Source organism: Peromyscus californicus, unplaced genomic scaffold (assembly GCF_007827085.1).
Source record: "Peromyscus californicus insignis strain IS unplaced genomic scaffold, ASM782708v3 Scaffold_11__1_contigs__length_118956290, whole genome shotgun sequence".
In the NCBI taxonomy this organism is placed as follows: domain Eukaryota; kingdom Metazoa; phylum Chordata; class Mammalia; order Rodentia; family Cricetidae; genus Peromyscus; species Peromyscus californicus.
Genome location: NW_026294402.1, coordinates 25,033,911 through 25,052,247, shown reverse-complemented (window position 1 = coordinate 25,052,247; position 18,337 = coordinate 25,033,911). Strand labels below are relative to the sequence as shown.

Genomic DNA, 18,337 nt, shown 5'->3' with positions numbered 1-18,337 from the left:
TGGTTGATATATTGGTATATTTCAAGGATAGTGCAGTCTTACATCCTGGTGGACCATGTGAGGTGTGTGGAATTCCCTCCTCTTCATAGATGTGGGAACTGCAGAGGGCTGCAGGGAGTGAAGTGGCCGCGTCTCACAATGGTTGAGGCATGGAGTCAACCCTTGTCTCAGTTTGGATGAGTTCATAGCCCATATTTCCTACAGGGAATGCAAGGCTGGCCATCACTTTAGTATGCTCTAGCCAACCGTGACCTACAATAAAACAAGATTAGTTATTTTAAAATTTAATATCCATAGCGAGAACAACAAAGATGGCCCTTCTTCTGAAGCAAAGTATCTTTATTTATATGTAGGCGGAAACAGTTCTGAGCCAAATATTCTTATGACGACCGTGGGACTGTCTGTTTCAGACCATTTCTAAGTCACCCACTGATACAGTGACTTGGTTGGAGGAGAAAGCACTTCCTAAATACATGTGGCCATGGCTGCGTGTTTATGGAGCATCCTGAGTGGGAAACGGGAATGTTGGCACAGTTTCGGTCAAGGAGGATGTACTGACCTTTCTGCCCAGTGCTCAGCTCTGGGGTATTTTCTTTAGAAGACCTCAGAGAAAGGATGGAAGACTAAAATAAAAAAAAAATGAGCAAAAAGAATTGTGGTATCTAGGCATATGAAGAAGATTCTGGCAGACCACTGAAATCTGTTTTCCAATATGTGCGCGTGTTTGGACATTGGGTAGCTCTTCTGCTGTTGGGCATTCCTGAATACAACTTCCCTTGAAAGCTGAATAAAATGATCTCAGGCCACGGAGAACTTGCCATGTGAACAAGAAGTGCGTTGGGGACCAGGAGCCAGGCTAGGTGTCCTAATCGCGTCTCAAGAAAACATTCTCTTAGAATTTGGATGGGTCAGTTGGGTCTTGCTTTGAAGCAGGGGACTGGGCAGTATGGATCATACAATAATGGGCACGTTCACTCCAAGCAAGTCTGAGCTTTACTAGAGCCAAAGCTGTTTGAAGAGATCCTAAAGCTATTGCGTGGAAGGTCACCTTGCCTGTGGGGAGTTGAACCCTCCTGTCCCAAGCAGCTAGGTTGGCCCTGATCCTTAGTCCCTACCACTTCCATCACCTGTGACAAAAAATACTTGTGGCATTTGGTGACCTCAGTGCCACATCTGTTGTGAGGGCCTCTGTGGTCTGTGCCTCTCACCCTTATTCCCTCCATGCAGAGAAGGTCAGGCAGGTTGAGGTGAGAGTGGGAAAGAGGATATCAAGCAGCCTGGAAACAAAAGGAAAAAGGTGAAGGGAGCCTGGGCCCCTGGGATGGGCTTCCTGCGAGATCCTGAGTTTCATTAAATATAGAAAGGTGGAATAAAAAAATATTATTCGCTCATTGTTACAATTTCAAAGTCAGAAGCCAGCCTTGATTTCAAAGCACTTGTGTGTAATGTGATGCATGACTTTTCTCCTGTCTCTCTTTTTATAGGTAAGTGACATTTCATTCTGTTCATCCCCAAGGCAAAGTTGGATGTTTTAAAAGTGGAAAAAAAAATGAGTGGAGAAAGAAACGGGGAAGGTGGGAAGAGGTGGATTTCGAGGGTCAGTCCAGGTAGGTGCCTGCTCTTCATTCTCCATTTTTCACAGACTTCAGGGGCCTTACCCCCAGCACAGGTCTGGGAAGCCTTTCTCCAGGACAGAAGGTCTGGGTCATGACTTTGGCTTTGAGATGGCCTCAAGTTTGCTCCTTGAAATGGGCTGGAGTGCTTAATGTGCTGGATGCTCTGCCGACAGGGGATGCATTCCTGGAGGAGTCCAAGTTGAAAATGGCTTGGGGCTGTGTGTCCTGAGGCTGTGCATCAGCCATTCTTGGTGGACAGATGCTTGAGGACCAAAGGGGTTTGATGCTTGTTTCTGGAAAGAGGATTAAGGCATTCCAAGGGAGAAAACGTAGGAACTAGAGAATTCCTGCTCTGAGAAGACTGTTAAGTGGGATAGAAAATTCTGTACAGAAGAGAAGTTTGTGGGGAAACTGAGCTCTGGAACATTAAGATTCATTTACTTAATTTTAAGGTCAATTTCATTACTGCTGGTGTATTTTTCGATTCCTGCATGAGCAGCCAGACTGAAACACTACTTATTTTCTCTTTAGCCTAAAACAGAGGGATTTCTGAAAAGCTGGAGACTGATTTGTCATTGTAATAGTGATTGTCCTTTCCCAGTCACTCATGGAAGGCATTCAGTTCTCAGGCAGCACAGCCTTCCGCCGCTTGGAACGCAACCCTTCCCTGAGATTGCTGTGGACATGCGTCTTGCTCTCTCCCTTGTACACTGTCAGGGATCCGTTGATATAATTGAGTGATGGCTCTGTCCCACAAGGATTTGTTACCGTCCTTGAGAGAGGAAGGAAAAGAAATGGAAAGCATCCTATTTAGCAGTCTATAAATCTAGACTGAGCATAAAACACACTTGGTAAGATATCTAAAAGATTCGGTCCCTTCCCATGTCCAGTTAAAGGGGAAACACAGACCAGTGTGGAGAAGGCTGGAAAGAAAGTGAGAGTGCACTGGGAGCCACAGTAAAGGAGGAAACAGGATTGTGGGTGTGTGTGATAAACGGGTGCTTCAACTCAATCCCGGTGCCTCACTCATGCCTCGCAAGTACCCTGCCATCAGGCCACAGCCTCAGCCTAAGAGTTTGAGATTAAAAGTGTCTAATTCCTTTCTAAAATATAAATATACGGATATCCTTTAAATCTTTCCCTTGTTATCAAAAAGGAAGAAAGAGAAAGGAAGGAGGGAAGGAAGGAAGGAAGGAAGGAAGGAGAGAAAGAGAGTAGCTCAACCTTCAACTCCTTTCCCCAAACAGGACGAAGTACCATTGTTTGGAGAAAAGTGAGTCTTGCCTTTGCATCTCAACCCTGTCGTTTTCCTGTATTCCCTCTGAAGACGATGTGACCCTGTGTTCCATTCTCCTGGCTGTGGACACACCTGGGAATATTTTTGGCATTTGGATAATGTAGAGATTTAAGCTGCCATCTCTCTGGATGGAAGCCCAAGCTGAGGCTCTACCCCCACCCCACCCCACTTGGCAGCCACAGACCACCCTTGGCATTGTGCCTAGTAAAACAATTAAAAGATAAGGTTTGAGGCCGCAGACATGTCTGCAGCCTCTTTGCCACGGTCGTAGTTGATTGAGTCGTCGATCTAGTAGAATAATTCAGAGTCTTAATACATTTGTCCATTGACTAAGGCTGTGGCGTGAACTCTTGCTTCTTGGAATTCCATGCAGTTTTTTTGTGCAGAGTGAAAGTGTGTGGATGGGGAGGGGTTTGCATCCACTCGGGCCTTCTCCTCTGGACACGGCGGCTTGTCCTGTCAATTGAGAGACAGGAGCTTTGGGAGAGACTGTTATGACAGATGAAGTCAATGCCTCAGAATTTCCAATTAATATGGGATAATGGAGAACATGTTAATGTTACAGGAAAATCTTGCACAGAACATAAAAACGTGGGGTATATTTGAATAGTTTTTATCTGCTATGATTCTCGGAACCATGAGACTAGAATCCTATTTGCACCTACATCCTGAACAACACTTCTTCAGCACCAGTGTGCCCTTGTGGAAGAAGACAGGGGTAGTGTCTGCATACACATCTCCCAAAGCACACACTTTGCTTATTTTTAGATGCATGTTCGAAGAGCTATGGTTTTGTCTTTGAAAGGTGACAAGCAGCCAGGACATTCTTTAGAATCACACTTATGCCCTCTTCATGAGTTCCTGAGATAGAGGTGAACCGTTTTATCTGTTCCATCTCTCTATACCCTGCTCAGTCACTGCTCAACTTTCTAGTCTGGCTGCCAAATGCCCCAGCTTCTTCCTACTGTGACTCATTAACCTGGCCACCTTCCCAGCTGCAGAGCCCTGGGTTAGCATGGTGAATCATTCTTGGTCCAGCACTGACCTTTCTCCATTCTTCCTTGCACCTCGAGTCCTGTGGCCTTCATTATGTCTGTTTGCAACAGTCCCTCCCTGGAACAAAGACCAAGATGCCTGATGGAGTTTGAGCATATTGTGGTCTGGCATCTCTGGCATTCAATAGCAGCAGTGAGCTTGAGCTTGAGAGGTGGGCAGAGTTCAGGGGCTTTTAGCAGAATACAAAACAGAGAAATATGCCATCCTCTACAAGGGTCTTGGCAGAGCATGCGTATGGCTGCCCACTCTAATCAAGGAAGATTTTGTTACGTTTCTTTAAAGTCAACCCTAGTGGCCAACACACACACAGATACATGTATGTACAATGCTGTGACATCATGTTTATCATCATCCTCCTAAAAAGAGGATATTGAAGCTTAGAAATGAAATTATCTTCCCAGTCACCTGACCTTGAAGCCTGAGTTTGAAGTTCAGACTATCTGAGATGTTCATCTAGACTACATTGCCCCAGGAGAACAGGAACGAAAAGTCTAAACCACTCTACCCTTGCTCTATTCTTTCTTTCTGTAATCAATTAATTACATTCCCAGCTCCCACTCTTCTCATTTTTAGCTATGCACAATGGCTGAACTTGACCTCATAGTCATTCTCAAAGCGGGGATCTGAAGGACCCAGTATAGATGGATACAATATCGCTAAAGCCAGGTTTAGATATCTTTATCTGGCATTAATTTATTGTGTGCCCTTGAGCAATTTCATTCTCTGAGTCCCTTAGATGGTGACAAAGCCACATCAAGCCTAATATTTTATAAGCTTACTTGGATACCAAATAAGACAATAATACTTCGGGAAGGATGCTGAGTGATGTATAACCATAACTACCTGGAAAATTCCTTCTGACTCTGGCCTTCCCAAGTCTCGTTCTTGATTTTTCTGATGCAATCCAGAATTTTTGCCAAAGCAAGGAGAAGTTCTTGGCAGCTTTGTGACTTTCACTTCCTTCCCATACCAGACCTAGTGGAGAGCAAAATTAGCCTGCCAATCACTCAGCAATGTGTGGGCCCCAGGAAATTGAATTCCCCCTCTCTCCGGCTGTCTACCCCCAAATGCCAGGTACCAAATGACTTACACTTGCCTCACGTTTCTGTTCCCATGTCTCTTTTTCCTCTACATTAATTTGATCATTTTAGCCAAACCAATGGAGTATCTTCGCGATGTGGTTTCATTATCTCCAATTCAAAAGTTCCAGAATCCAGATAGTATGATGTCTGCTGCTCCTTCTTTCAGCATTCTGTTGGGTTCCAACATGTCCTTATTCCAGTAGCATTCAACTGCCACCCTCAGACATCTGTGACCACTCTTGTCTGACAGAAAGAAGAGGAGGCTGTGCTGCAGAGACATTTATAAAATAGACCAGGACCCCTCAGTCACTCTCCTGTGTGGGTGACCTGAAACACCTAGAACCAATGTGCATCACGCCTCTGTGAGTCTCTGGGACGGAACCATGTAACCCCTTCCTGCAGACTGGGAGTGGGCACTGGACCCATTGTAACAAAACCACTCTAAATGCTTCCTGTGTTTGCCGGTGACATTCACCCTTTCCCTCCCGTCCCTCAGGGAAATTAAGAAGGGCTTTTGCTGAAGATTGACAGCTGGAGACAGCTGCCTTGTCTTACCTATCCTTTCCATACCTCATCTCCGGAGTGAGTTGTCTTAATCCTGACATTTGCCCAGCCTTTTAGAGAGAAAATCTTTCTGTACAGCACAGTAAAAAGATTTTGGGTACACAGTGAGTGCAGGGATGTGAACAGTCAAGGCAATTCCATGGCAGGTGAAGGGTCAAGAGCTTTAACCAAACTCCTTAGTCCCAGTCATGCGTCTCTGCAAAATATGAGTTGGGAGCCCTGACCCCTGGGGACTCCAGAATGGAGAACATTGACCATGTGCCAGGTCTGCAGTTGGAGACATTCTAATTAGTACAAGTCTGCAAGGATAGTTTATACCCCCATTTTGTAGGCAAGGAAACAAAAGCTGAAGGAGTACAAGGAAGGCTCAGTGGTGAGGCCAAAGCATTTAAATGCTCCTTAAAGAAGACCTTAATGAAGGCAGAGGACACATGGTTGGGTGCAAACGTGATGGAAATGATTAGGACAGAGACAGTAAAAAGGAAAGGCAGGGGCTGGAGAGATGGCTCAGCTGTTAAGAGCAAACACTTCTCACAGAGGACTTAAGTCAGGTTCCTAGCATCCATGTCAGGTGCCTCACAACGGCCTGTAATTCCAGAGAGATCTGACAGTCTCTTCTGGCCTCCCGAGGCATCTCCACTCCCATGCACACACCCCCATACAGATACAGAAAATTGAAATAATAAAATCTTAAACAAACAAAAACTTAAGGAAAGGAAAAGTGGTGTGAGGACATGCAGAGAAGCCAGCCAGGGACAGGCCACAGAGAAGCACGCCTGGATCCTGGGCTTCCAGACTTCAGATCTGTGAGAGTTACACGTGTTTTGTGCATGCTTCTGGTCTCCTGCATTTTATGTGAGAGTTCTAGAAAACAGATGCAGTCACGAAAAAGGTTCGAGACTTAGACTAAACATCTGGGAAGAAACAGGAACTCCTCCAAGCCCTGGAAAGGAGGTATCCATGCACTGCAATCCCTGTTCTGCACCATTTGCTTGACTAGCAATTCATGATTTTGATCCCCAGTCCCCTCCTATGCAATGGTATGGAGCATCCCTACCACTGCTCTGTAATGGGTACAGAGCACCCCTACCCCTGCTCTGTACAATGGGTACAGAGCATCCCTACCCCTGCCCTGTGCAATGGTATAGAGCATCCCTACCCCTGCCCTGTACAATGGGTACAGAGCATACCTACCACTGCTCTGTGCAATGGGTATAGAGCATCCCTACCCCTGCCCTGTGTAATGGGTATAGAGCATCCCTACCCCTGCCCTGTGTAATGGGTATAGAGCATCCCTACCCCTGCCCTGTGCAATGGGTATAGAGCATCCCTACCCCTGCTTTGAAAATTCAAACCACGTCATAAGCAGTTCAGGAAGTATCTCACTTGATATCTACTTCTTTATTTATGTTTCTTATTCTAAAGGGGGACCATGTAGCCCAGGCTGGCCTTCAAGACCTGCTTCTACCGCCCCAGTGCTGGGATTACAGGTGTGAGCTATTATACCTAGTTTATTTGGTACTGTGGATTAAATCCAATGCTTCACACACACCAGGCAAGTGCTTGACAACCGAGTTACATCCTCAGCTCAGCATCCATTGTGATTTCTTAACAGTTATTGTAATAAACATTAATAGCACAGTGATGTAGTGATACATGGTGTGCGCTGGGCCTGACACTAAATGTTCACCAAGGTTACTTGACTGAATCTAGCATTTGCTGTTGATAGTTAAAGATAACACAGCTGTTCTTCTCCCTCAAGGCTGTTGAATTCCTCATGCAAGGGCTCCAGGGTCCTAGTGAGCACGCCTCAGCCTCTATCTTCTCCCGGATGTTGTACACCGATTGTCATACTCACTCCCTTGGGAGAAGGACTGCCTTGAATTCAAGGCAATTCATAAACCTGCGGGCATTCCTCCCTGCCTCCTCCTTTCCATTCCCAGAACAGTCTTTCATTAAAGAGAACCAGGAGTTACAGACACCTGAAGCCAAACTGTTAAGGATACACTGTTACTTAGCATAAATACAGCATCTACTGCAAATGTGTGAGACATCAAAACGGTAGGGGTTACCTGCTCTGGCCTCTTCCTGTCCCTCTCGAACACAGAGCCCTGGCCCCTGGCTATGGGTACCCTTCCTGGAATTGCTAATATGGGGAAGGAGAAAAGCACCCAGCATACACATTTGATCCTGACATCCTGAGATGAAAGAAGCCTGGATCTCCAGCAATGAGCTAATTAAAAGCCAAAAGTCTCTGGTGGCATTCCCATTGTGTGCTCAAGAGCAAAGTGGGGTGGGGGGAGTCCTCACCCTCTCCATCTACTGTGTAGCACTGATGAACAAAGACCCTTAGGAACAAAGCTACACTCAGAGAAGAGAGAAGATACCCTAACACCAGTGGGATCATTTACAGGGAGGTTGACATCCCTTTCCGATGGCAGATGAAAGTCGAGTTATTGTTCAGATTCTTGGTGGGTAAACATCCAGAGCAGATAATTCCAAAATACTTTCTTCCCCAACACATCTGAGAGATTCAGCTTCATCTGTTGAGGTCTAGAGAAACTAACTCTCCACAAGGACAGACTATGGGACGTGAGGGCCCCACAGAAGAGGAAGAGACGTACTTCATGCCTCAGCCTTGACCCTTCATGTCATAGTATTGGGACATGAATGGGCTTTTTGTATGGCCCAAGAGATCCTGTCATCCACTTCTCTGTCCTTAAGATTCCTCCTTTTGCCCTTGAAGAGAAGGACCTGGATCCTTTGTGGAGACTCCAAAATCACTGGCTGGTTTGGACTCTACCTTCTTCCTATGTGGTCCTCACTACAGCCATGTGCATTCAGCATTAGTCTTTGGTCTGTATGTCTGTCTGGAAACTACTTCTGTTTCCTGTTGCATCAAGTGACCTTGGGAAGACAATGTTGCATAAACATGTGCTTGTGAATATGTTTCAGTATGTGTACATACGTGGAGGTTAAACTCACCTTTCTCACAATTTTTGTTCTGTTTTGTCTTGAGTCTGGGATGGATTATTTTCAGAGAGCCATAGCCTCATGGTTGCTGAAAGGCCCTGCCCCTCAGCACTGGAGCACTGAGGATCCAGCCTCAGCTCAGGAACTTGGGTGACGCGTTCAAGCCATCGTATGATATCAACCGACAGTTGAAGATTAAGGAAAAATTAAAAAGTTGATTATATGTTACAAGTCCCTAAGTCCCCAGGCTGTGTCCCTTAACCCACTCAGCTTTGAGTGAAGAAAGGGCATTGCCCAGGCAGCCTCCCTGATGAGCTCCGCTGGCTCTCTCCTAACTGACCAGGGGTGAGGTGGAAGACATAATGAGTTAGAAGCAAAGACTTAAGAGGAGGAAACTTTCCCTCTTCTAATCCCCAATTTCGGACAAACATGGGCCCAGAAGTGAGTGAGGGAATTAAATTAACGAACACAATTTCTTCCTGTCATTGAACTCTGACTAATGAGTCTATTTCTGGGTAATAAGAAGGAGCAGGGAGTGACAAGGCAGCGTAATGAATTAGTGGCCCAGAACCTCGTTAGTCAGAATAATCTCTCCACGAAAGATAAATGATGCAAACATTAATTATAAAGCCAGGGTGGAAATGCATCCCATTATTTGGCTCCCTAAGAAATCTATCCCAGTTATTATGAGGCATCTCAGACATCAACAACAGCGATAAAGTAAAGGCTTGATGCGAACTCTTGTCTGGGGAACTCACTCCACTGGTGGTAACCGGTGGTGGGAGGATGGAGGATTGGCTCTGCCTTTTGAGGGGCTGGTTCTAGGGATCGCCAGCCATGACCCCCAGCTTTTGCAGTAGAAAATATGTGTGCCCAGTGGCTGTTGCTCCAGTTGGGTCGTTCACAGCCATGCATTCTGGACTATTAGAGCCAAAGAAAAGTGACTCTCCCTTGACAAGTCCATACCTTATCTGGATGTGGCTTACTCTTATCCTCAGAAGCTCTCTTTCCTCTGGTCCTTGTGCTTAAGATCTATATTTTAAAAAATGTCTTAACAAACTGACTGTGAGAGAATCCTCTTTCGGAAAGCCCTTCTTTTCTGAAACATCTGTATTAAGATATCTTTATAAACCCAACTCTGCTTTAAAAAAAAGAAAGCACAAAAGACCCAGGTGAGGCAAAGGGTTCAACAAAAGCATTCTCTTAAAACAAAACAAAACAAAATAAAACAAAAACACCTAATAACAAAAACACCAGCAAAGCTGAGAGTTTTGTTGGAAACCTTAAATGCATCTTCAAATGCAGTCCATGGGCCAGTGAGATGGCTCAGTGGGTTAGGCCCTTGCTGTGCAAGCCTAAAGAACCGCGTCTGCATCTCCAACCTCCTCCAAAGCCAGACATGGTAGCATATGTTTGGAATTCCAGTTCTCCTGTAGCAGAATGAGGGGGGAGGGAGATGGGAGGCAGAGAAAGGAGACTCCCTCCATACTCACATGTACACAACAGTAAACAAGAGTCCCTATTAAACACAAGGTGGAAGGTGAGAGCCAATGCCTAACGTTGTCTTCTGACCTTTGTGTGCCCACTGGGACACACACACACACACACACACACACACACACACACACACACATCACACTCAGACAGATGAGAGACAGAGACAGAGACAGACACACACACACACACACACACACACACACACACACATACACACACACACACAGAGAGAGAGAGAGAGACAGAGAGAGAGAGAGACAGAGAGAGAGAGACAGAGAGAGAGAGAGAGTTAAGGGCTGGGGGAGGCTCTGAGCCACAGTGCTCTAGAGGAAATATCAGCTTCCCACACTGGTTCTGTATGCTTGAGAAAGTTTCCTGGCCTTCTTCACCTAAGAATTATTAGACCACTGGTGTCTGGCAGAGGGTAGTTTGGAGCGTGAACAGTTGGCACCTACTGAGTGCTCTATGTATGCCACCCCCACCCATCCCCAGTGTAATGCTAAGATTTGGAGCTGGGGTCTTGGAACCTTCCAGGCCATTCCTTTGCAGCCCAGATGAAGGAAGATTCTAACACAACTGACCCACAATGCCCTGGTACTGTTGGGGTGAAGGGGGCGGGGCAGGCAGACAGAGTAAGCAGAACCAGAACCCCTGGGGTTTTAGGCCTCACGCTGAGGCCTAGGTTGGGACTGGGTCGGGTGCTTTTTATTACCCAGAACTGTGGTCACAGCCCAGGAAGCCAGTAAGGAGGTGCACAGAGATTTGACCCTGAAGCCAGTGGAGAGGGCTGAATCAGTAGAAGAAATGGGGCCGCAGAGACAGTTAACTAGCGGGGTAAGGAAGGCGAGTTTAAAACTATAAAGTCCTCTCCAGGGCTTGGGTAGGAGATCTGTCAGTGAGGTCACGTTTAGAGGGCCCTCCTCCCCGTGGCGGCTGGGGAGGAGTTTGAACCGCAGCTGGAGGCTCTCTGACCAGCTTGCTTCCGGGGGACTAGGGCTGAAGTGGAGGCGGAGCCCTGCTTTTGCGTTTAAGGCCCCGTTGCTATCTGGCTGGCAATGTCTGGTAATGAGAAAAGAGGAAACAATTAATTGGAAGTGAATTTTAATTGTCTCTGGCTTCTTGTTTGTAGGCTATTAAAATGAGTTTCTTATTAAGCTATCACATCAGGCTGCCTGGCTGCAGGATCGCCCCAAAATGCCCTTCACCCCCCTTCTGGCCTCTGCTCCGTTCCTGTCTGCCTTGGCAAAAATCAAGTTCTTGGAATTCAGTAGAATACAACAAAGGGGGAGAAAACAGACAAATAATCTTGCTGTCGAGTTCTTCGATTGTTTTTAAACCAAAGCTTATGTGCTTTATTAATAATTCTTCTTCGGCCCTCCGTTTATAACACATTTGCAAGCCCAGAGGAGGGCGCAAGCAGGTCTAGATGTTGTCAACTGGTCATTGTGTCCCTGGGCTAGACCCTCAAGGTGGAAATGGACAGGGCAGAAAAGAAAACAGTGTGGACTCGAGAAAGGACAGCCAAGCCATCTGCCCCTCTCCTCTCCACCCTACGTACCCCTGTTGCCCCAAAGGTGAAGTAGGGTTCCCTGTCCAGGGAACACAGCCCCTCTCCGTGTTGAGATGGCGGAGATGGGCTAAAGCCATGCCTGTGGGGCCTTTGCTAGGACTCAGTACCCACCCTTCAGGGTGGATGCTTTGACTCCATAGATGTTGAAAGCCTGTCCTCAGCCCCAGGCACCACATTTCAAGGTACAGCCAAACCTAAGGTCCCTTCTGCTTCGCTCCTCTGTCTCCCAGAAGCTCGGACATGCGCTCTTTTTCCTCTGTCCATTCTCAATCCAGCCCTCATCTCTCCACCCCTCCCAGCTCAGCATCTCTCCTCTGACATTTTGCCCTCTCCAGTCTGTACATTGCAGTGCCAAGCTTTGTCCACAGCAGCTCAGCTCCCGAAATTTGCTGGATGGCTTTTGGCCTCTTGCCTTTGAGCAACTTCCTTCTCAGCAACTTTACGCTGTGGAGGACCGTTGCCCTCCCTAGGGCAGGCCGAGGCATAATGGGCCTGAAAGGCTGGTTCCACCCCTCAGCTCCCTAGGGTACTATCTGGTTCTCCTTCCCAGCCCCATGGCTACACAATTTATTTATGGAGGGCCAGAGACACCTGTCTCTTTCTATCTAAATTACCTGCACATTCAGGGGAATCGTCCACAGTTCCTGCTGGCTTTGGCCTCATTCACTGTGGGCTTGCAGAGTGTTTCTGGATGGATGCTGACTCCGGGCTGACTCCTTACTTCCCACCAGAGGAGCCCACGCAGGGCTGGGCTCATCTTGGCCTTGGCAGAGTTGACACATGGCTCAGAGCCCTGCAAGAACAGCCAAGAGTCAGCAGTATCGGGAGCCGAGGCCTTGGGAAGATCTGCTGGTCACCAGGCATTGACGACATTGCCAGGCAACAAGAGTTGCTCAGAGAGAGGGTGTCACAAGTGGCAGAGGAGTGTGGCACCTGGGAGCTTTGTGGATGGATGAAATGTCCCGGGTGGGGGCTGGAGCCCCTTTGAAAGTCATGCAAAGGTTGGAGCGTCCCAAGGTTTTGACGCCCTGTGATAACAGCAGATGCCTCAGTCGGGAATAAAGAAGCCATCTTCCTGACTTAACCCCATGGTACTGGGCTAGCCTCAGCATCTGCCTCACAGCAGTGCACAGCAGGCCACACTGGTGATCCCTCACGGTGCTCTGCTCAGTTGCTGGTCCCCTTCATGTCCACTTTCTCCTCCTAAACATATTGTGTGGGTCCGAAGCAAACGATGGCTCCTAGCTGATGAGGTTTCTCGCCAGAGACCGTGGGGGACGCGTCTGAGTCTGGCAGGCACAGGACCACGAACTCCTCTTCCCCATCAGCACCTCAGGAGCACAGGAGGAAGGCAGGAAGAGCCTGGAACGCGGGGGGGGGGGTGGGGGGCTGGCTGGCAGCAGAGTACAGATACTCCCATGCCTTCAGGATGCAGGCAGCCAAGCTTCTCCTCAGAAGGCAGCTACAGCTGCCGCACACCTGAGCCTAGTCAGCACGCACACTCCAGGCCACAGCTGAGCCGAGTTGCACTGACTTTGAAAGCTTGGTGATACCCGAGCAGCCACGTACCTGCCCAGACGGCTCACATTCCCTACCCCTGTTCAGTATCCCTGACAGTCCCATCCTTTTTCTTACGTCTTCCTTCAAAGTCTGACTCAAGCTGGCCCGTATCGTAGCATGGTCCCTGACTGTGATTTGACCCCCAGGACAGGGCAGGGAATTCCATTTCTCAGGCTAGCAGACTCCAGGTGAAGATGGAGGAGAGAGCCTAGATCAGGTGAATTTTCTAGAACTCTTGGTACATGCAAGGGCCCCCGTGGAAGTTTCTGGAATGAAAACACTGATGGATGGGCAGGCTGCCATGCTTTGGCTCCACAGTACTGGGCCAGTGGGAGAACCTGTGGGGCTGGGGCTAGCCTGGGCTTCTGAGTGTGTGTGTGTGGGGGGGGTTTGATATTCACTGGCATGTTCTTCACTGGTATCCAGATGTGAGATAGTGGGAGCTTTCTCTGAGCAGGGACCATAGTCTCCCTGACTGCCTGGCACTCCCTTGAGTTTCTGCAGACCCCAGGGAAATAGTTTCTGAGAACTGCTAATTATTTCCCCATGTCTGTCTCTGCACCTGTGAAGATGAATGTCTTTTGTCCTGTCCCTTTATGGTAATCCAGGTCACCCATCTATCTGCTCAAATGGACAAAACCGCCGTTGAAACACGAGGCCCCATATCAGCAGGATTACAAATGGCTCTGAATGCTGTCACTGCATTTGGTTCCTACAGGGATGTTTTCATATATTATTTGTCCTTGCTAGGTGGGACCTGTATGTGCCTCCAGGTCTCTGGTGGCACCAGAAGCCCTTACAGACGCTGTTGGGGCCCTGCATTCTCAGTTCTTCCTTGTGGGGCAGGAGAACAGAGGTGTCACATTTGAACACCGCTTTTTAAAGTAAAATGCCAGGATGGGGATTTGACATGCCCAGTCAGGGAAAAAGGAGGTTCTTTGGGGGCTCTTCCTTGTGCCCAGTCTGTTGGTGACAGACTCTGATGTGTTGAAGCAGCACAGAGGAAAAGGGAGGGGAAAATAGCATCTAGGGGAGATAATTGACTTCGGAAATGCTATGTCTGAGATGGAGGAAGAAAACAAGTGAAAATATGTTATTTTACAACCTTGATACTCCTGACCTCATTGAAAATAAATATACACACAGCAGGTAGAGCGTAGCGGAGGCCTAGCCTGGGGTACTGGCGCCCTCTTGTGGTCAGAGAAAATAGTTCTCTCTCTCGCTCTCTCTCTCTCTCTCTCTCTCTCTCTCTCTCTCTCTCTCTCTCTCTCTCTCTCTCTCTCTCTCTGTACATGCTCATGGTTACCAATCAGGAGGGTATGTTGCAGAGGCAGAGGCATGTCTGAGCATTCTCTGAATTCAAACTCGAGTGTTCTGAGAGCTGCCTGAGTCTCTTGTCTCTACTCAAGGCTTTCTCATCCCACCAGGACTGGTGTTCTAGAAGAGGAGGTGGTGGCACTGAAGATGGGAAACTCAGTCCTAAAGATCAGTTTAGCTTTTGCATGTGACAGCCCATCTTTTGTGGTCTCACCTCCACCATGTGTAAAATGACAAACTTGAACGGGGTGGCACTTCCGTTTCCTCCTGGCTGTGACCATGTGCCCTTGAGGGAAAAAAGCCTGGTTTCAGAAGCTGGCAAGCCACGGGATGGGCCAAGCATGGAATTCCTTGTATGCAGATGCTTCATTTCAACTGGCCTCATCCAGAGCTGCTGCTGTGACTTCTCTGGCCCTGCGGATCTGGCGATGCTCAGCACTGGACCACAGCCTTTTGTTCCCATCTGATGGTGCAAAATAGTGTCAGTGTTAACGTGCAAGCCAGACTTCCCTGTCTGCTCACCCATAAAGCTCCCTCTCTGAAACTCTCCGAAAGAGACAAAAATCTTCCCCTTGGGAGGATGTCATCAGGGACCCACCCCCACTGCACTGACAGATGGGCAGTCACAAGTCTGAGAGTAGGTGACGTGGTGAGCTCTGGATTAGGGATGAAAACATGGGCTCGCTGGTCGGGATTTGGTCTTTTATCTTCCCTTTCATGTGGCTCTTAACACAACCCACTCACTCGCCACTGGAAGGAAAGCCCTCTGGTATTGCAGGCACGCCCCACCGTACCTCTTTCCCTATTAATCCCTCCGTATGTGGCGTCTCCTGTCTTTTCCAATGTTCAGCCTGTATGCAGACCTCCACCCTCCCTGGTACCCTCATTCGGTGGGCCTGGCTGAACTTTCCGACTCCAGATCCATCTTCTTGCTCATTCTCGTGTGAGACCAAAGGAGCCTTGCTGTGGAAACCCCTGGGATAAGTCTGTTCAGCGAGACAGCGATTTCCTGCCGCTACGCTGTTTTATTAAGTGTGTTAAACAGTCAAGCTGCTCGTCTGTTAGCCGCTGTTTGTGGACTGGTTATCTTGGCTGTCTCCCAATATACCAGGGGTTGTTTTCCCAACACGTTTAAAAATTCTTATTACTGCCTGTGATGTGATTTCACTGATGTTATTATCATAATTCATTTGTACCTTACACAGACTACAATAGAGACCAGACCTTTGCCAAATGCATCATCATAACCTTTTGGAATGGTGGCCATGTTAATAAGCAATTACTGCCTGGGTGTGGTGTCACATGCCTTTAGTCCCAGCTCTCTGGAGGCAGAGAAAGATAGATCTCTGTGAGTTCAAGACCAGCTTAGTGTACATAATGAGTTCCAGGCCTGCTAGAGGGGCAGGGTGCAGACTCATCTTTAAAAAAACTGTGTAACAGGCAACTGTCACTCATTGAGTGGCAGTTGTGGCACAGAAGCTTTGGTTTCGGTGTCTTCTACTTGTCACAGAAGCTCTAGAGGTGGGGTAGGGTATAACTCATTTTAGTAGGTGAAGACCCCGAGGTTCACTGAGGCTGAGGGGTTTCCTTGGGCTGTCAAAGCTACTGAATTCTGGGGAAGATGGATACATGCCCACCTCTGACTCCAAAGGCCAGGTGCTGTTCATGATGACCCTTCTCCCTCGGACCACCTCCATGAAACTCCGTTTGGTGTCTTGATTCAGAAGACTCACTAGCCAGGGGGATCACTGTGCCTTCTGTGTCCTCTTAGACTGTGAGTCCCCTAAAACAGAACTGGCTGCCATCAGGACAGACGAGCAGCAGCTCAGGCCCTTTTGTGACTCTAGACCCAGAGTCTATGGGAGCTTTAAGAGTTGGAGCTGGGGGACATGAGTGGGGAGCTCACTGGAGGAGGGCAGGGTTTAACTTCACTTGGCTTTCTCTTTAGGAGATTCTGATTTGTTGTTGTTGCTATTCTTTTTTTTTTTTTTTCACAAGGGACAATTAGAAGACTCTAAGGTCCAATAGCTTCTAAAAATGTATGAGCCTATAGGAAGAAATTGTTTTGAGTTATGTAAGTGCTGTTGGTGGGAGAGGAAGGAGGTATTTTCATTTTAATTGCATAAGGTGAAACCAAGATAAATGAGCAAAAGTGACTTCAAAACAATTAGCTCAGTATAAAATAAATGAGCCATGTCGGAGGTAGCACAAGACGGGCTGCTCTGTGTTTTTACACCAGCAGTGTGCTTGACTACGTCACATGTGTGCCTGTGTATGCACATATGGGAACTTGTATGTAAGCATGCGTGTCTGTGCATGCTTGTGGATGTCCGAGTGTGAAGCTGCAGGTGTGTGCTCACTCAGAAGGAGACTGAGGATATGGGGGCATGGGGGTGTGGGGGCATTGGGGAGGGTTAGCAGTTAACATGTATGAGTCTATCTCTGGGACTTCTAAGACTCAGTCTGATATGCGTATCCTGCAAGGCACCACCACTCATGCTTGGAGAGACATGTTGGCTTGGTTTGGTATGCTTTTGCTTCCTTAAGCCATATCACCCTTTTAGAAACCTCACCAGAGCAAGCACCCTGAAGTGTGTTCATCCATGTTTACCATCCATCTTCTAAGAAGCAGGCATCCTCTTACCCAAGCATGGCACAATCATGGGAAGTGGGAGAATTCAACAGGAATCCATGACTGTTGTCTCACATGCAGTCTAGATTCCAGCTCCTCCAGAGGTGCCTGTTACATGCGTGCCTGAACACTGACCCATCCACTTAGCTGCATTCGGTTGTCACATCCTTTTAGACGCTTCTAATATGGAATTGCACTGCAGCCTTTATCTTTCCTGACATTGACAGTCTTGACAGTGACGGGCAGACTGTTTGGTGGGTGCTGAGCGCTTTTCAAAATGTCGCGCCAATCAGCAGCAGACAGTTCTGGGGCTAGCACACAGTAAATGCTGACTTTGTATAGGAAGGACGTGAGGAGAGCTGGGGACAGTGGTTTGGAGTGCCCCTGCCACCCCCTGACAGCTTTGAGAAAATCTATTCCATGGGAGTTAGTAGGTGATAAGGGACAGATGAACCAGTTTTAAGTACCCTTCTGCCCCTTAGAGCCACTTGAGTTTGTATCAGTGGCTCACCTCCCATAAATATCTACCTTTTCATCTCTGCAGCCAAGCCTTTCCAAGCACTAATGAGAATTAAGTGGCACGTTATAGGTGAAAGTCTTTAGTAAACTATCGCAAAGTGCTAGACAGATGCAATATATTATTATTTATTATTAATATGCCAGCAAGGCAGCCTGAAGCTAGAATAGCACAGTGAAATGGAAAAGTCTTAAAAAATACAGAGTGTGTGTCTATCTAGACAGGAGTGCTGAGTGTGCAGCCCAACCTGCCCCCCCACCCCTCAGCCACTACCAAATGCTCCCCCCTGCGTGCCCACCCCACCCCCAAGCCCACCCATGCCACCTCTGCAGCTTTGGCTTGCTGATCATACGTGAAGGGCCACTCTGCTCCAGGAAACCCACATTCTCTTGACACCCCTGAGTACTGCGGCTGTCACTAGTGACATGCAGAGGTTGTTCCAGGGCCAGTATGTTACTCCCTCAGAGTCACACAGTCAAGAAGGGTTAGAGCCAAGAAGCACGTTTTCAGTGTCACTGGAGAGGCAGAGGTGGGCCCTGACTGTATCCTTCCACTCTTCCCAAGCCACCCTTGGTGGCCAGTGACATACAAACCCCTGACACAGAGCTGGTCAGCAGGTCCTACTCCACTGTAACACATCTTCAAATGTGTAAATT

The 18,337-nt window shown here is 47.8% G+C and overlaps 1 protein-coding gene across 4 annotated transcripts in view; it reads left to right on the top strand.

Moving 5' to 3' along the window:
* The window catches only part of Ntm (neurotrimin), a 990,539-nt gene that overhangs the window by 299,730 nt on the left and 672,472 nt on the right, over positions 1 to 18,337 (top strand). The window contains exon 1 of one of the 4 annotated variants that reach the window (XM_052755586.1): positions 1,535 to 1,607. The exons of the other annotated variants lie outside the window; for them this stretch is intronic. Within the exon in view, the coding sequence (XP_052611546.1) occupies positions 1,550 to 1,607 (58 nt within the window). The 5' untranslated portion in view covers positions 1,535 to 1,549. Of the gene's footprint in view, positions 1 to 1,534; positions 1,608 to 18,337 lie in introns of those variants that run through there. 4 annotated transcript variants of the gene reach the window in all.